This window comes from Stigmatopora argus, chromosome 18, assembly GCF_051989625.1.
Source record: "Stigmatopora argus isolate UIUO_Sarg chromosome 18, RoL_Sarg_1.0, whole genome shotgun sequence".
Lineage (NCBI taxonomy): Eukaryota > Metazoa > Chordata > Actinopteri > Syngnathiformes > Syngnathidae > Stigmatopora > Stigmatopora argus.
The window spans coordinates 7738236-7756400 of NC_135404.1; the positions used below are offsets into that span (position 1 = coordinate 7738236).

Sequence of the window (18165 nt, forward strand, 5' to 3'; positions counted from 1 at the left end):
ACTAGGCTGCCAAAATTAATCGATTAATAAATTGACAGCTTTCTCGATCGTGCTAATCGATAGATCATTTTTGGACATTCAAATTAGTACACATTTTTGCAATTATTGATTTAAAATGAGAAAACACAGGAAATAATCTACAATCTTCATTTGAATTTCATCATAAAACAGAAAGTTGGCACTCATCATTTACTTTCTCGGGCCACACAAAATGATGCGGCGGGCCAGATTTGGCACCCGGGCCGCCACTTTGACACCTGTGCGTTAGATTGTTTCTAATGAACCTAAAATTGGACAAATTGTAATGACATCGATGGCACTGATCAATCACTATGAACGAAAGATTGAGCGCTAAATGCAGTCTTTCTTGTTTTCTTTGGCAGGTGTGCAACAGCAACAAAAACTGTCACTGCGAGGCACACCGCGCCCCCCCTTTCTGCAACATGTCCGGTTTGGGGGGCAGCGTGGACAGCGGTCCCGTCCGACTGGCAGGTAAACTCGTCGAAAGTGTGTATTTGATCTCAGTTGTGTGACGGTGTTCGTGATTTCTTTGAGTGCAGACGGTCTCCGAGTGACAGTTGGCGTTCTGGCGTTGGCGTTCATTGTGGTCGGCTTTGCTGTGGTGGTGTATATTAAGCGAAAAAATCTCCGGGGGGTGCTTTTTAGTGCCAAAAAGGATCCTACTGACAAGCTAAGGTATTTCATTTCTAAGGGTGGGCCTCAATTTTTAAAAAAAGAAAGAAAAACTGTTAATTAGTGGTTTTGTAACTAACTCGGCCATTGATGTTTCAGTGGGCAGTGAATGAGTTAAAAGTAAAACGTCTCTAGTCTTTTCAATTCTTTTTTTATTATTATTTTGTATATTTTTTAGAATTCTTAACAAAGGTGATGGTCAATATTCCTATTTTAATATTAATTTAAAAAAAACGTTTTAATCAAGCCTGTAAAATTTCTTTCAGCTAAATGTATGTATTTTGCGGACTATAAGCCATTGGAGTACAAATCACATTTTTGGGAGGACATTTTTATTTTATTTTATGAGAACCCTCCTCCCCCCTAAAAGTCAGGGACTTTAATCAAAGTTGATTTCACCCCCAAAGAAAAATATACATCAAAGTAACGATAGTAAAATGAATAACAATTGGTTAAATAGGCATCTGTTTACAGTGTTTTAGATAATTATAGCCCCAAAAACAACATAACAGGGAGAAAAAAAACATGTCGCATATGCGTATTAGTCATTGGCCCAGCCAAACTATGAACAAAAAGTGTGACTTATAGTCCAGGAAATGCAGTGGACTTTTTTTAAAGCAATTATTGATTCATCATAATTGAAGCAGTAAATTACCACATTAATTTTTACATACTCGATTGTTTGCTTTTCAGGTCCGTAAGTGCCTCAACAGGCCCAGCGACCAGTCCCAAGCAGCATCAACCCGCGACCTTGATGTCTCCTTCTCGACCCGCGCCGCCGCTACCCCACCACGCCACCATTTTTAAGGTGGCAACAACCCCTTGTTTAACATAGGGATTTTCTATCCACGTCCATATTTTTCGTGTTGACAATGATGTCATGGCTTTACGGGACTCGAGCCTCCCTCCGCAGCTGCTCCCCATTTGGGCATGTGGTTATAATCTATGGGGTGTTCCTAAAGATGTTTGATGTCGGCAGCAGTGCAGGTGAGGTCATCCCCCGCCATTTATGGGTCGTGGGGGGGCTGTCACATGAGCTCATGTGTTCCCTGCAAACATCTGGTCTAAACAACAATCGCTCATATTTTGGCTGGGTTCCGTCTGCTTCGCTGTGGGTCGCCTCCAAATGGGAACAGATCGAGATAACGAAGATGACTATTTCAGCTTCATATGGTCTGAACAGATGTTTAGTATGATGTGTTATGTTAACGCTCTTTGGTTTTAATGCAGCCGCCTCGAGGTGGGCCACGGGCGCAGTTGCCGCCGCCGTACCCGTCGCACCTGCAGCGATTGCCCCAGTGCCAGCCACTCTCGGTCACCCTGTCCCTTGCCACGGCGCCCCCGCCGCTGCCACCGCCAGCGCCGCCTTCTCATCTTCATCCTCACGTCCACGTGGCGGTGGCGAGGAGGACGGCCCCGGTGGTCCGTGGCGCTCCATGTTTGAGTGCCTGTAGGGTGGTGAGTAGCCATGTTTTGTAAATCAATAGGAAATAAATCTGGGAGTTGGATTTTGAATTTAATGACTTTTACGTCAATATTTGCGTTAGCAATTTCAATTTTCATTTGATTTGGGATTAAAAGGGTTCCTAAAATTTTGTAAAAGTTAATCAGGAAAACGATCTAGTCATGAAAAATACCCCCAAAACAGTAAACATTTGTCATAAAATGAGTTATCATTGGAGTATTTACAATATTTTAGTAAATTGGATTTTATATGCATTTCATTTTGTACCTAAACAGCCAAATACTCCACATGACTTTTGAATAAATACAGTAAATAGTGATAGTAAATAGTGTTACAACTTATTCAATTAAATGAAATAATTATAATTCCATACTCTTTATGGAATTATTTGTATTTATACTCGATTTAAAAATCTTTATGTATTCCTTACTACCACATTATTTTACATCCGAGAGAGAAAAAAATCTATACAAAATTATTTTGATTTAAAAGATGGAAAAGGTGCTCATGACTAATCCAGCAATTATTCAACAATGTAGTACATTGCCTTCATAAATAAATATTTTTATTGAATTAATTAATTAAAAAAAGAAATCATTAATGTTGCTAGTACTAACCCCCTTTACAGACTTATTAACCAGGAGCGCCCTCTCATGGAGATTTTCTTCTATTATATCTCATGTCAGGAAACCGAGCGACCCGGTCCCCCTCAAAAGCCTCTGCCCGCGGACCCTCGGACTTCCCACGCCGCCCCCAGACCCGTGCAACCCCACCCGGGTGCCAAGTGAGCTGACACCAAACAAAGCACTCCTCTTTTGAAATTGCATTTATACATTATTTCCAAACTTCTACTTGTCTTTTTTTTTCAGAAGCGTAGCCAAGCAGCCCCCCACGCTCCCCAAGCCCCGCACGGTCGCCAACGTCAGGTACAGCAGATGATGATGACGATGAGGAAAGCGATGGAACAATTTGCACTAGGACCGCCTTGAAAATAGTGGCCCTGATTCGCCTTTGTGGTGCTACAAGTTCAGGTACACGCAAGTGAACTATTTATAGATGATCGCTATTTATTTGCGGCCACGCGGCGCACTGTGCCTCAGCCTTTTTTTCCTCACCAAGAATACAGACAAAAGTGTTTTGTTTTTTCATCTCAATTTGCAAAAACCTGTTGGCAGCGCACTATCAGAAAAAGGTTGAAGTTTATGTGTAATAATGAAGGGGCAAGTTTCAAGTGATGTATGAAACTGATAAGCCAAGGAACCACTTTAATAGAAGGAAAATATATGTGAAACTGGAATCACTATTTGACGCTTCTAAATTGAAGGTAATGGTTACAGCTCATCTTTACATATCTCATTTTTTTTCCTATATCATGCAGATTAGTTTTGTCAATTTCTTTTTGTTTTACAGTTGGGTTTTAATTTACATATCACCATCATCTTTTCACCTTATGGTTAGTTATAGTAACATTTTTTGCTGTTGCATTTTTTTGATAATTCATTTTACCTGTCCTGATTTTCTAAGCAAAACTGACTTTGACTTATATTTTTCTATTCTTCTTTTTTGCCATTCATTTTTTTCCAACCAACCAATCATAGTTTTGACATTTTTTTTTTTTACATTATGTTGAATATGGCCATTTTTGGTAGGAATGCAAGGGTCAATTTGGAATCCTTCCACTTTTATTTTTGAAATAGATTAAAAAAAAGATGGGTTTTAATTTTAAGGGTTAACTCATTTGCTGCCATTGATGGCAATATGTCCAATGCATTTCGCCTGGGAGGTTTGACAGTAATCAAATTTGATTGGCAGTTAGACAGGATGACTCAATTTGGATATGAACTAGAACTATCAATGAAAGTGAATGAGATAAGGGCTAAAAGTAACTAAATCATAGATGAGGATATTTCAAAATATACATATATACTCATATTTTCACTACTGAATGAATTCCACCGACTTTTCTACATGTCAGGTTTTGACCCTTAGGCTAATGGACAGTTGCTGTTTAAGTGACTACCTCCATCTAGTGTTAAATCTGAGAACTTCAATATAGGCTGAACGTAAGATTCTTGTGCAGGCCATATTCAGTTATAGTATTTGCATTATTTGCTGTGGGCCAATAAAAACTGGGCAGCAGGCCATTGTTGGCTGGTGGGCCGTAGTTTGGACACCGCTTTTGTAGATTTACCCTCAAACATTTTTTCTAATAGTCAATTTTTTTAAAATAGTGAATTCTTCCAAACACTTGAAAGTATTTCTCATATGTTTAAATGAAAGTACTGGCTCTTACATTTTTGTGCAATCCTGAAAACTAAACTTGAAGCCAGCGAATGACTGCTCCGATTTGACCGTCAAAACTCATGAAAGATTCAGAAATCGGCTTTTTATTGCTCCATTTCATCCAAACATACATTTTTCAGTTTCTTATCGTTGCATTGTTTTGTTGTCCAAAATGGAACTGAACTTTAAATACGATTTCGATCGTGAGTGTGCACTACTTTACTGTTGTTTGCTTTTAAACTAAAAAAAAACTTTAAAAAAAATCAAACACATGCCTCTGTACTGAAGAGCAAAGTGTGTGTGAGCTTGTTTTTATGTTACAAGTGAGTATGAATTTTTCTATGACAAATGTTTGATACATCATATGTGCAGTAAACACTGTCCCAAGTGTCCTCTTCTTTTTTCATGTTTGGTATCATTACTAGGACAATAGAATGTGCTTTATTAATTTTTGGCTGCTGGACCACATAGGTAAAATTGGACAAATACATCAATGGCATTAAATCATGAGCATTTACAGCCAGCTTAATTTAAATCATTGTCTATTGCTGTCAATGACTTGATGCAGCTAATATTACTTTTTTCAATTTATTAAATTCATTAAATTTGATAATTTTTTACATGACATGCCCAAAAGCATTGACATGGCTTTTCAAAATAAAAAGCCCAGAGCTTAAGAGTTATGTTATCAACTCTTGGAGGATTAAAAAAAAGAGACTATTTGGAAATTATCTTTTTCTTCAGTTTATTAGGGTGTTCTTTAAAAAAAAAATAACTCAACTATTAATGGACCCATGTTTGGTCAAGTCAGCTTCGGAGATGAACCGGATCTAAACCGGTTTGATGGTCTAAGTTTATAAGGTTTAAAAAAAATTGTATGTATGAACAAGATTTTTTAAATGCATAGTACAACATAGTCAACCCAGTAATATTTCTTTCCTCATCTAGTAATCAAATTGCTATTTTATTTTTTTAATTCCCTCTTAACAACCCTCTCACTTAAACATTAGATATCTATTAGTGTCAATGGAAGAGAATGAGCGAGTTTGGGGTAGAATATGTAAAAGCACAAAACACATTTAATTTAAAATAAATTGTAATCTTTTACAATACTGTTCATCTTTCCATAATCAAATTCCTGCTGTCGTTTGTTCGACCACACGACCAATAATCACATAGTGAGATATTCTTTCAGTTTTTCCATGACGGCAGGCATCTGATCCACCGGGATCAACATGACGGTGCGAAACGGCTTCATGGGAACGTCGTCGAAGGACCAGCGGCCGCTCAGGCACGAGTCGGCATCCTCCTGCACCGAGAAGTGAAACTTGGTGACGGCGTGCTGTGGAAGAGAAATTTAAAGGTTAACCGGTGGCATATTTTTCAAGTGGTTACTGTATTGGCCTGAATATAAGACGACCCCCTCTTTTTTTAAGGCAGAAATAAATGATTATAACAATATATAACAAAAAGCATGTTATTTTGTCATTCAAATCTTGCAGAAACTCACATCTTAATATCTGATTATTTAAATATGGAAACTAAAGTGCAATCACAATCAGATTTCTGTGTTTGAAATGTAAATGAACCAATCTACTGTGATAAAACAATAACATTGCAATAACTCCAACTCGATTTCAGTACTTAGGAGAATCATAATCTAGACTAATTTCTACAATGTCTAGACCCCAATTTTAAGATGACCAACACTTTTTCAGTTTCATTTTAATGCAAAAAAACATTGTCTTATATTCGGATCAATACGGTATTTCAATACCTCATAGAAGAACTCCTCTTCTGCGTTGATGAACATGTATTCGCCCGGAGCGGCGGTGCCTTTGGCTTCTTTACACGTCTTACTGATCATCAGGAAGTAGTGATACTTCCCGACGGGCGTGTTGGTCCGTTCGGCTTCGGATATTTCTTCCCTTTAAAAAAAAAGTCATTATAAAAACAATTTTGGTGATTCATTTTTACCAGCTGGAGCTACTTACTGTAGCTGCTTGTGTAGGGGCAGAGCGATCTGTGGCGGCACGTTGACAAAACGCTCGCTGAGCAGGAGGCCAACGGGCTTGGTGGTGTTGCTAAGCGTCTTCTCCAGCTGTTCGGAAGCAACGTGTCCCAAGTTCTTTTCGCACTGGTCCAGGATCAGCTCTTTCACTTGGTCCACGCACTGGACACCCTATTCATAACAGAAGACCGATAAGTATATCGAAGGGGGATTTTGATGGCGGAAGGTGGTTACCTTTCGCTCCGTTAGGTTTATCATGGTAATGAAACCGAACACTTCATCTGGGTCGTCGTCGTCACTATCTTCGGGCACTTCTGCTTGCTTTCAGATACAAATCAGAAGAAATGCTTTCAACAAGATATTCTCATATGTAAATAGACAGATGGGAAAAGTGAAGCACCAGCATCTGACCTTGATAACACTTCCCACATGGTTCTGCTGAATGATTATGTCAGTCATCTCGGACGTGTTGATGTGCGCTTTCAGAAACAGCTTGGAAAGAAATAAACCATCAACATGTCAAAAACACACGTGGACGCGACGCTTAAAATAGTCTGCCCGCTTAGTCCAAGCATGTATGAGTTGTGAGGGAGGTCATCTACTAGGATTGACTCACCTAGCCTGGGAATGATGGAAAAATGTTGAATCCCAGGACCACAAAAATGGGAAGTGCAACCATGATCGAAGTATGCATGCAAATTTAATATGTGAAAATGCATAATTTTGAATGTGTGTACTGCTAGGATCGACACACCTTATCTTGAAATGAAAAATCTTTATTTACAGTTACAGTATCACAAAAAGCATTCTTCTGTTTTGAATGGAGTTACCGTAATGCTTAGACTAAACGGGCAGACTATTTTGAGCTTCATTCTCATTTCACCACGAGAACGCGAACGTCTGTTGGCTTGATCGCAGTGCAACAACCAACCTGTTGTAAAAGTTTCTTGATGCCATTGTAGTCATTGAGCGAGACGGCGTGCGCTTCAAAGTCCACCGTAACTTCCTAAACGGCAATTGAATTTGATTTTGTTGAACTTTATTTCATTCGCCGGCAGCTGTGCTAACGTTAAGAAGCTACCAAAGCCAAACATTCAGTCCCTCGTTTAAACCACATCCTCACCTCGTTAATCTCATCGGACGCCTCGCTGTCCTCCCCAGTGGAATCGTCGTCTTCCCCTAAACTCTCTTCCGAGCTGTCATCACTTTCCCGAGGGTTTTCTCCCAGACCAACTGCTCTCTTCTTAGCCGACGAAGCCATGCTGCAAACATGCACAGAGATCGTTCAACCACAGTCACTCAAAGTGGGCGTGACGGAGGCGTTCATGGTAACTGGTAACTGTGTAGACGCCATTTTGGCTCAAACTCAGTGGCTGTTGTCGTGCCTGAGTCAAAATGGCGTGCAACTTTTGTTTCTAATACACTATGATTCCTTCCTAATTTCAGGAAATACAATGCAATAAAATTTAAAATGCCTCTCTTTCTTAAATAAATTATATGTATCAGTTTTTTTTCTTTTTGTTAATAGCAGTACACGTTAAAAAATATTATTTTTGGTCCTGCTAGTATTCCGTAGCCAAAATACGTGGAATGGAATGAACTAATTCTCAAGGGGTGCAAAATATGTTAGTTTGTATGTATGTTCGTTATTTTTGGCTCTGTGTTTGTTCTGGTTTCAAAGAGAATATAATTTGTCTGTTTTAATGGACACCTGATCTTTAATATGATATTTATTTAATTTTTAATTTTTCATCGAGTTAGAACATATCCTGTCCCCCTCATGATTTTCAGTAACTGGTCCATATCGCTCATGTACACGCCAGAATGTTCTGAAGACGTGAAAATATAACATTACGACAATGGTGTTAATCAAACGTCATGTTACTACGTTACGGGTAATTTAAGTAAGTAGCTTCTTCTGATTGATTTTTATAACATTACAAAGAAATCACTAAGTGAACAAGCACGTGTAAAATGCTACATTCAAACATCTGCAATGTCCTTATCAGCAGGCTCACAGTTTTTGGGTGTTGCTTTGTTTTGTGTGAATTCACGCCCTTCTTCATCTTCACTTCACTTTATGAGAGCTTTAACCATATCCCCTTTTCTTTACTCTTTTACCAATCATTAATTGATTTACTAAATATATAATTTCTGCAGTCTTAAATCAAGATGCACGTGCTACTTCTGAAGGAGCCAAGAGAGGGAGACCATTCCCCTGATCCTTACATTCAGGTAGTAGAAATCAAATATAGTATAAACCTTTATTATAACATAATATTTTAATTCTCGGATCTCATTTTTTTTCCTCCAAAATTCTAGGAAATGGCAGTACATGGCCTTCAAGCAACCCTTCTGCCTGTTCTTTCTTTTAAATTTGTCTCACTTGAGACCCTGACAGAAAAGGTACCATCATCTTTGCCCACTTTGGTGTTTTTTTTCTTCTTAATTTAAGACACTTGATTTCCACAAAGCTTTTCCAACCGGAAAAACATGGTGGCCTCATCTTTACGAGCCCAAGAGCGGTGGAAGCTGTGAAGATTTGCTTGAGCGACAGAATAGAAGGTGAGACAATCAGGAGGATCTATTTAAAATTTAAAAGATAAATAAACATACTAACATCGAGAAGATGAATGAGAAAACCTAATAATATTGATGTCATTTCCCACAGAATGGGAGCACTCAACGAAAGACAAGTGGAACACAAAGTCGGTTTATGTGGTGGGCAAAGCAACGGCTTCCTTAGGTAAAGTCCGTTTCTACCGACACGAACACGCAAATTGCCGTTGTCGTCGTCGGCACAAGTGACAACTCGATGTGAAACTTTGTAATTGTTCCTGAGCAGGTGTGGCACCTTCCTGAAGTGTGTCCCACCTTCTTTTATTGTCTTTTTTTATTATTACAACCTATAGACCTGTTTATGTTCATAATATCTGGGTACTTTTGGGTGGCAGGAAATGATGAACTATTACTGATCAACTGAAAGTAAAAAGAGAAACCTACATTTTTGTTATCTTCTATGCAGTACGCCACCTTGGCTTGAACCCCCTTGGTGAGGATACTGGGACAGCGGAGGTTCTCTCACGTGTCATCATTGAAAGTAAGGGATTTTCAATTATAAAAGAAGGGGTTGGTTATAAATCGATTAAAAGGAAAATGTGTTGATTGGCCTGATTGCTCAAAAATGTGTTTATTTCTCCATATAGGAGAAGATACAAGTATCCCTCCACTTTTCTTCCCCTGCGGCTCTATCAAAAGAGAAGTCCTGCCTACGGCTTTGAGGGACAATAGTAAGTTTATTTTTTATTTTTTTTAAAGCCAACGCTTGAAACTCTTTTAAACAAAAAGTTTTTTTTGCCTTTTCCATCATTGGAAAATTCGATTAGATTATATTAAACGTTATTCCTCCCATACTCAGGGAAAAAAACAGACGCAGGAAAATACATTATAGACCTAAATAAAATAGATAATAAATAAATAAGTACATAAATAATAATAATAAAATATAAATAATAATAAAAACATTTTTTAAAAATTAGATTAAATTAAACTTTATTCCTCCCATACTCGGGAAAACACAGACACAGGAAAATACATTGTAGACCTAAATAAAATAGCTAATAAATAAATAAGTACATAAATAATAATAATAAAATATAAATAATAATAAAAACATTTTTTTAAAACTCTCCGTCAAGAATTTGTAAAAAAAAATTGGATGTATTATACTCATTCCTCTCTATATATTGTTAACAAGCATGTATTCGAAATTCATAGCTATTTAGTATTCTGGTTTGCTGTACGTCAAACCTTTTCATGACCTCCTCTGTTTTGTGCTGCTAGGTGTTCCCCTCGAGACGTTAACAGTCTATCAAACAACAGAGCATCCTGATGTGGAGAAGAATCTTAGCGCCTATTTCGCTGCACAGGTAGATATACAACAGACAGTGTTTGGAAATGAAGGTTTCTGTTGAATATGTTCCTTCCATTTTATAACATTGTCACCTTTAGGGCCCCCCAGCTTGCATGGCATTCTTCAGCCCTTCGGGTGTAAACTTCTGCTTGTCGCCCTTGCGAAGACTAGCTGGTGAGCGGCTCACTCAAATAAAGGTAAATTTGAGGGATCACAAACATGCACATTAGGAAAAAAATCAAAATGTAAAACTATCTTATACCATGTCACATGCAGTTCGCCGCCATCGGGCCTACCACGCGGGACGCTATGCAAACAGAGGGTTTGAGCGTCAGCTGCACTGCCGTGAAACCCACGCCGCAGCACCTGGCGGAGGCAATTAGCAAAGCACTGAAATGACAATCTTTCATTCAAGCTGAACATTTTTTAATTCAATAGGACGTTAGTTCAATCTATCAAACAAAATTTGCCTGGTGCAAAAGTACCCCAAAAATGTAGACTTAAAAATCTAGTGTCCAGTGAGTGAATCTTTAAAATTCTTTTTGTTTTATTTTTACATATAATATAATTCATCTGCACTGCACAGCAAAGCCATATTAGTGTGTATTCTATTTATGATGACATTTTTGTTATTTATTGTCGTCTTTGGAATTAAATTTATTGCGCTAATCCTCAAAGAAAGCTTTCTTCAAAGTCCTTTCAAAATCGACAGAGCGTCCCACGACATGTCCGCCCTATTCCAAACTTGGGTGGTATTTGCATTTCGCACCAAGGTGCAGAACAGCCCCTGCACAACCTGCCACATGTATAAAGTTGCACTGCTAAGCTTTTTTCAGGAGACAAGCCACTCTACCACGATGCTGAATTCCATTCAGCTGATCACCTTTTTACTTCTTTGGACGATAAACGGCGAAAAGATTTTCCACCATCGCGACCATTCGGATTTGCAGATGTTTAACGCCCAGCAAGCACAGTCCATAACGGACACATACACGGCAGAGGTAAAATTTGTCTTCAATTAACTCATTTATTGCCATTGCCAGCCGTCACATAAAATACATTTTAACTGGGAATGATCATGTTTCAGTTGAGGTGAAAGTTTCAGAGAAGGTTCATTGATGCAGTCTATTTTGACTTGGGTGGAAAATGAGTCAATGTTTTTTTTCCAGCTTTTCCTCTCCAGGTATGGCTTCATGAAGCCAGTGAGGTGGGAAGAAACGCGAGACCAGGAAGACTATCTGGACTATGACAACGGCTTCCTTGATGACCTCCAAGCGTCTATTCTGGAAGGCGCCTCGGTTCCTCGTTCCGGGGATCGCTCAGCTGCAGATGGAGAAAGCCACGCTTTTATTTCAGCACTTAAAGACTTCCAAAAGCTGTCCGGTCTACCAATGACAGGCGTGTTCGATGACGCCACTAGGGACGCCATGAACAAGCCGAGGTGTGGCGTCCCTGACAAAGAAAGCGACCAAGAACCAGAAGAAGCCATCAGTCATGAGCCAGACCTTGAGGAGAGCACGGTCTTGAATGTTGAAAACAGCACTTATTTGGACACTTTTAATGAGACGGTTCAAAACTATACAACAAATGACATCTCTGGTGTTGGTAATTACTCTGAAACAGACTCCCTAAATGTTACCGTAAATGTAAGTGGTCTCTCTGAGACCAATACTGCTGATTCCAATTCGGAATTCACACCAAAAACCATATCCCTGGACAAAAGCATGCCAAAAACTCAGCCCAGCCTAGAGGTAGTGCGCAGGAAAGAACACCTAGCTTCCTTGGTGTTCAAAAGTCGACGCAAGAGGGACCTAGGAGACACTGGACATGCTGCCTTTAGTAAAAATATCCTAAAGTGGCGACTGATGGGTGAAGGATACAGCAGTCAGCTATCCATCGAGGAGCAGCGCTACATTTTCAGGCTAGCCTTCAGGATGTGGAGTGAAGTGTCACCTCTCCAGTTCTTGGAGGACAACCGATCATCACTGGAAGACGTTGATATCCGGCTCGGCTTCGGAACAGGTACGGATTGAGTTTTTGGACTGCGTCAAGGTTTTCAGACGTTCAGAACATTGCATGATCGAATTCTATGTCATTCAGGAAGACATCTTGGCTGCAATCAGAAGTTTGATGGAAGCGGTCAAGAGTTCGCTCACGCCTGGTTCCTGGGTGACATTCATTTTGACGACGATGAACATTTCACTGGCCCCAATGCCGGCAGTGGTATTAGCCTCCTTAAGGTAAGAGTTAAAGGGTTCTCGGATCTTAGCGTGTCTTACATCCTGGACGTCGTCTTATATTCAGGTGGCAGTTCACGAGATTGGGCACGTTTTAGGTTTGCCCCACGTTTACCGAGCCGGATCCATTATGCAGCCCAGTTATCTTCCTCAGGAGGGCAGTTTTGAGATGGACTGGATGGACAGAAAAGCCATCCAGAACCTTTATGGTGAGCATCTCAAGGGTTGAAACCCGTGGCGGATTTCTCAGTCCTAAACTTGTTTCCATATCACTTGCAGGGGGTTGCACAGGTCGGTTCGACACCGTGTTTGACTGGATTCGGCGAGAGAAAACCCCCTACGGCCAGGTGGTTGTTCGCTACAACACTTATTTCCTGAGGGAAGGCTGGTACTGGCTGTACGAAAACCGTAACAACCGAACACGCTATGGCGACCCTGTCCCACTGCGGGTCGGCTGGCGAGGGCTCCCCACCGACGGAGTGGACGCACATGTGCACGTGTGGTCTCGAAAACGAGATGCCATTTACTTTTTTAAAGGTAGAATTCCATATAATTCACTACCAGTATGTTCTGAATAAACTCCCACTTCAGAAACTTCCACTGATAAATTATAATTCACTAACAATGCTTTTACTCATTCCTACCCTGTTGTTTACCAGTGTGTAATTTCTTTTGTGTGCTAGGTATTCACTTCTGGAAGTATGATAGCGAAAGTGACAAAGTCTTCAGACCGGACCCAGAGGGCCACCACTATCCCAGAAAGATTTCAGACGGTTTCCCAGGAATCTCCGGCCCTATTGACACGGCCGTGTACAATCGAAAGGAGTCGCAGATTTACTTCTTCAAAAACACTTTAGTAAGCCTGTCAATCTAAAAGGGTTTTTTAAACAAGAATAAATCATTAACTAGTTGTTCTCCAACAGGTTTTTGCATTTAACGTGGGGTCTGGCAGTACAGCGCCAGGTTTCCCCAAACCTATCAGGGAGGTGTTCCCACCAGCAGCTAATGGTGACCACCCAGGCGGCAACATTGACGCCGCCTACTTCTCATATGCGCGCAACGCCATCTTCCTCATCAAGGGGCGGAGCTTCTGGCAGGTGGCCAGTGGGCGGGACCGCCGGCGCCGCCCCTTCCTACCACGCAATGGCTTGTTGCCGCGCAAAGAAGTGGATCAGCACTGGTTCGACATCTGCAACGTGCACGCCTCTGCACTCACCCTGACAAGATGATGAGGTATTAATTACATATAAATAGCTCCTATTTTATCCTTTTATTCCGTTGTGTTGAATTTGAGCCTTATTCCCCTAAAGGTGTTCTATTCATATTTTGATGACAAAAACAGGCTTGTTGTTGGTTCAAAACGAGTTCAATGTTTGAAGCATGGAAGGGAAATGTAATTACCCATTTGCCGCTTTAACGGGTGATTTCTTCACCCCATCAATCATAAGAGTGGGATGTAAATTTAAATGAAAAGAGATTGAAAAAGTAGCACACGCTTTTCTTTTTGGCCGCTTTCATTTCAAGCTCATCATGCCGGTGCAGCGCGACACAAACGAGACATTGATTTGGTAATCAATATGTACCTGGAACATTTATTAATTCAGCTGTTTTTGTAACCAGAGTGGGGGTAGCTTTGGAGACCCCCTAGTGGGAGGTGAATCACTACCTGCAAGGAGGAATCAATTTTAAGAAAAGGCGGAAAATGTCAGTAAGATTATCTACCCTGCCTTGTGATATTTGTAGCAGTTCAACCTACAGACAAATGTAATCCACAAAGGCAAATTTCATCATTTCTTTGCATCCTTGTACAAAAAATAATGCGTAATATAACCTGGCAGAAAACATTTTAAAGACTTTACCGTTCATTCTCTAAACAATTTATTTGTCCTAGTCAACCACTCTTTTCTCCATTCATTGAGAAACATTATAAAACGGGCTTTTGTTGCAGTATCAAAACGTCCAGCAGTGGGAAACCTCCTCCCGTAGTAAGCACCAGAGCAATTTGAACTGTATTCACTTAGCATATTATTATGTTACAATGTTGACATTTCAGAATGGTACAAATGGATAGGATGCCTATCAAAAAGTAAAGAATAAACTCTCACCTCAAAAACTTTCACTGCCAACCCTTTAAACGTATGGGACATCTACTGCTGTCTGTCAGTGGCTCTAAAAGAATGAGTAGTTTTAAATTAAAGCACAATTGCTAGGTTGAATGTACATACTAATCTTTTGTGCATTGTCGTAACTATTGTCACGGCTAGACTCGCACTCATGAGCTTCATTATCATGCAGTAGGTCCAACAAAGACGTATTTGTCTCGGGGTTTGTTTGTCTGCATGAGCAGAGTACAGGGAGAGAGGGACGTATGGCCAAGGAGCGCACATGCTTCTGTGTCTGCAAGACCCTCTCATGGTACCAGACAGGTGCACCTTTCGTTTCTAGCATGCACATGAAAGGCTACTGCTGGATTCATCTCCATTTCACTCAGAGACAATGTAGTATTCATGGACAATGTAAATGAGGACAGGAATAAAACAAAGCAACAAACTTAGGGATATCTGTTCATTTAGGCGGATTAGTGGAGATTTTTTTTTAGACCTGTAAGTACCTTTTTTTTACATGATTAGTCACAGTTTTATTCTTTCCCTTTCAACCCTGCAGAAGCGGCTAATTTGTAGACTAACTTGTATCTTGATTTTAAAAAAATCATTCCTTTTGCTTAGAGTGTCATAGTGACATTGACACTGTAATTGTAGCGACTTGGTTTTCAAAGTTAAGTGGTTTCGCGGTTTTCAGACTGGCATGAAAACACCAGAAGGAGTTGTAACACTGTTTGTTTGGCCGGCATCGTAAAATTGGCGCAATTTGGCATTTTGATGCTAATTTGTTTAATAAAACAATTTATTATAAATCATTTTTTTATCTTTTGACGTATTGCTGATGTAAATCATCAAAATGTGGACACGTGTGCTTTATTGTCAGGTGCATGCTATAGTTATAAAAGTTTACTGTTCATCTGAAATCCTTGACCCAAGTTCAAACAAGAAACGCCACAGTCCATTCCAAGAAAATTGATGAAAGTAGCATTTATAACGCCCCAAGATTTTTCCTTATTCATGGCCTCACTTCATCTGCCAGTCAAGCATTGAATAATTGAAGGAATTATCAGGCCAAGAGATCCAAAAGCCCTTTAGAAATGTGTCATGCCCTTGAGCAAAGCCTTGTCAAAAAAAAAAATCAAAATGCCTTATTCGAGGTGGCTGTAAACCCAAACCACGTCCTGCCCACGAGCAGCTTTAATGACGCCACCGACAGCAAGCGAGCGTCGACTGGCGGAAAACAGCGGGACACCACGCACGTCAAAAACATTTTGCATTCCGTGGCGGAATGCTGCACTCCTATTTTGTCGTTTTGCCATGCCGCCAGATTCGGGGTGAGCCTTTTTTCGCACAAAGAATGTGACTGACGCAACATTAATCTCCCGCACATAACAAGATGCCTGGCACGAGCGAAGCCCGGCGATGTGGCGATGTCTCTCCGCATTTCGCAGCGCTCTGTCACACGGCTTTTCAGCTTCTCCCTGCCCGCCACTTTGAGAAATTCTCTTTTTAGATCAAACAAAAAAATGGAGAAGGAGGTTAAGAACTTTTAAGCGTCCTGTAACAATACGCGTGACCTACATGTGACTGAGGAAGGGTATAAATCCCTTGCAAAATTCTCGCCTGCGATTTCTTACTGATTGAACTGACTGGTCTCGACTTTAAAATTTTCTCGAAGTGGATTAATCGCCAGTCACATGGTTTGGCTAACCAACTCGGTTGCATCAATGAATTCAACAAGTGGGTTGGTGCTGCAAATACTAATTGCAGGTGAAAGTTTCTGAAGTGAGAGTTTATTTGTGACCTATTATTATTATTGGTATTGGTCTTATACATCTGAGAAGGCATCAGTTAAAGTTTGAAGATAAATAGCTTTAAAAGCTATCAGTTAAACACTAAGAATGAAAAGACAGATTATACTGGGGTGGAAAATATACATTTTTAGTAAGGTTTATCTGCTGATTCATGACAGGTCTCTACTGCTGAATCTGAAATTGAATCATTCTCTTTCAAAAATTATGTTTTTCATAATTTCTTACACTTTAACTTAGTGTATTTAATTTCCCACAGCGAGGGAAATCAAAGCGAGTACTATTTGAATTCATCACATCAAAGTTTTTTCCTGAATCATCTAAAAAATGTATGTAATTAGTTTTTACTAACATAAACTGCGGTCAACACAGAACATATTTATCAAAATACAAATACAGTCCATCTCACCATTTATTAGTGAATTGTTACAATCTGCTTATCTTTCTGCCACATTACTATTCTTTCAAATAAAGTAGGTTAAAAAAAATCAGTGAAAACGCAAAGCCTAAACCACAAACATTCCAGTGCTTAAATATGAATAAGGCCATTGATGAATTAACATTCACTCGACTATTAACCCTTTGGTCTACCCAAAAAAATTCAACTGTGCTTTAAGGTGAAAAGCTTCAAAAATAAAAAGCTCCCTGTAGGGCTGATTAAACTGCCAAGCGCGACGACAGTCTCCAAGAATAAAACAAATAAAAGTACTATACCCATTGCAGTACTATTTCATCACGCCATGCAAATTTGTGACATGACATTTTCCATTTGTGGGAGGCCGGGAACGCCTGGAAGGATTTTTTTTCACAGACATTTTTGAACGCCATATGCCTATTTCCAAAAACGACGACTGACAAAAACTCGCGACTTAGTTTGTGGTCTTGACAGCGCGTCTCACATGTGCGACCATGCGTGGCAACCCTCACACCCCCGACTCACAGCTGCCACTCAAAGTGACACAGTCGAAACCCCCGTGTTTGTGCCAGGGGTCAAGGTTCATGGTGAGGTGGGGCAGGAGACGCTGAGACCAATTAGCAACCGCCTCCGCCACGGTGAGGACCGTGGGGGAAGCGCACGTCGTGTTTATTAGCTACTTACCAAGCGGCTAAATGCTACATAATGCATGAGGCTACACAATGGTTAATTACATCTCTGTGATTGGGATTCCTCATTGCAGTGTTTGATGGTCGCTCCCCGGAGAGGACTTGTAATTACGGACTTGTTTTTTCATTTGGGCGAGCCTGACGAGGCCAAGACGCACTTACTCTGTGACGGGGTGAAATGCTTTGAGATTTGATCAATTTCAGAGTCCATTTAACTCTGAGCTTGATGATGTGGTCCAAAAAAAATCTCAGGTCTATACTCATTCTGTGCCATACACTGAGAGATGTCCAAAGAAAAAGATGATTCAGTGGAAGTGAACTTTTAGATTAGATTACATTAGAACTTTATTTCATCCCGTATTCGGGAAATTTCTTGGTTACAGTAGCAAGACAGACATAAGACACACAAGACATTGTAGACCTAGGTAAGAAACTGGAGCCACACACAGGAAGTCCACAAGGTGGTTGTTGTTCATAATTTATTGAGTATGATATTCGGGGATGGGCCCCCAATTTATTTTGGCACCCAGGGTTGGCAGGGACAAA

At 40.1% G+C, this 18165-nt stretch overlaps 5 protein-coding genes across 6 annotated transcripts in view; 4 read left to right on the plus strand and 1 right to left on the minus strand.

Annotated features, from left to right (window-relative positions):
* The window catches only part of adam12a (ADAM metallopeptidase domain 12a), a 38727-nt gene extending 34984 nt beyond the window's left edge, over nt 1–3743 (plus strand). For both annotated transcript variants that reach the window (XM_077625570.1, XM_077625571.1), the window contains exons 18-23: nt 384–492; nt 561–696; nt 1387–1501; nt 1924–2151; nt 2845–2942; nt 3028–3743. In XM_077625570.1, the coding sequence (XP_077481696.1) occupies nt 384–492; nt 561–696; nt 1387–1501; nt 1924–2151; nt 2845–2942; nt 3028–3097 (756 nt within the window). In that variant the 3' untranslated portion in view covers nt 3098–3743. The remainder of the gene's footprint in view (nt 1–383; nt 493–560; nt 697–1386; nt 1502–1923; nt 2152–2844; nt 2943–3027) is intronic.
* Nucleotides 1–18165, plus strand: part of c18h10orf90 (chromosome 18 C10orf90 homolog) — an 80725-nt gene that overhangs the window by 44667 nt on the left and 17893 nt on the right. The window lies entirely within an intron of this gene.
* On the minus strand, nt 5503–7783 carry bccip (BRCA2 and CDKN1A interacting protein). Its single transcript, XM_077625729.1, has 7 exons — nt 7576–7783; nt 7384–7458; nt 6864–6944; nt 6687–6773; nt 6436–6623; nt 6219–6369; nt 5503–5783 (listed from the first exon to the last, which is right to left on the minus strand). The coding sequence occupies exons 1-7, from the start codon at nt 7711–7713 to the stop codon at nt 5613–5615; spliced, it is 891 nt and encodes a 296-aa protein (XP_077481855.1). The 5' UTR covers nt 7714–7783; the 3' UTR covers nt 5503–5612.
* On the plus strand, nt 8153–10789 carry uros (uroporphyrinogen III synthase). The gene is made up of 10 exons (XM_077626233.1): nt 8153–8356; nt 8613–8687; nt 8775–8858; nt 8927–9017; nt 9124–9198; nt 9478–9552; nt 9659–9742; nt 10296–10381; nt 10464–10562; nt 10642–10789. The coding sequence occupies exons 2-10, from the start codon at nt 8625–8627 to the stop codon at nt 10762–10764; spliced, it is 780 nt and encodes a 259-aa protein (XP_077482359.1). The 5' UTR covers nt 8153–8356; nt 8613–8624; the 3' UTR covers nt 10765–10789.
* Nucleotides 10980–13835, plus strand: mmp21 (matrix metallopeptidase 21). The gene is made up of 7 exons (XM_077626231.1): nt 10980–11366; nt 11535–12387; nt 12466–12605; nt 12670–12811; nt 12882–13139; nt 13286–13458; nt 13526–13835. The coding sequence occupies exons 1-7, from the start codon at nt 10980–10982 to the stop codon at nt 13829–13831; spliced, it is 2259 nt and encodes a 752-aa protein (XP_077482357.1). The 3' UTR covers nt 13832–13835.

What these genes read in the sequence shown, in the direction of transcription:
- bccip (XM_077625729.1), bottom strand. Translation starts at nt 7,713, where the DNA reads ATGGCTTCGTCGGCTAAGAAGAGAGCAGTTGGTCTGGGAGAAAACCCT. An exon ending in CGTCCGATGAGATTAACGAG is followed by an intron (nt 7,459 to 7,575) that starts GTGAGGATGTGG and finishes ATTGCCGTTTAG; the next exon opens with GAAGTTACGGTGGACTTTGA. An exon ending in ATGTGGGAAGTGTTATCAAG is followed by an intron (nt 6,774 to 6,863) that starts GTCAGATGCTGG and finishes TGTATCTGAAAG; the next exon opens with CAAGCAGAAGTGCCCGAAGA.
- uros (XM_077626233.1), top strand. Translation starts at nt 8,625, where the DNA reads ATGCACGTGCTACTTCTGAAGGAGCCAAGAGAGGGAGACCATTCCCCT. An exon ending in TTGAGACCCTGACAGAAAAG is followed by an intron (nt 8,859 to 8,926) that starts GTACCATCATCT and finishes ATTTCCACAAAG; the next exon opens with CTTTTCCAACCGGAAAAACA. An exon ending in TACGGCTTTGAGGGACAATA is followed by an intron (nt 9,743 to 10,295) that starts GTAAGTTTATTT and finishes TTGTGCTGCTAG; the next exon opens with GTGTTCCCCTCGAGACGTTA.
- mmp21 (XM_077626231.1), top strand. Translation starts at nt 10,980, where the DNA reads ATGATGACATTTTTGTTATTTATTGTCGTCTTTGGAATTAAATTTATT. An exon ending in CGGACACATACACGGCAGAG is followed by an intron (nt 11,367 to 11,534) that starts GTAAAATTTGTC and finishes TTTTTTTTCCAG; the next exon opens with CTTTTCCTCTCCAGGTATGG. An exon ending in CCGGCTCGGCTTCGGAACAG is followed by an intron (nt 12,388 to 12,465) that starts GTACGGATTGAG and finishes TATGTCATTCAG; the next exon opens with GAAGACATCTTGGCTGCAAT.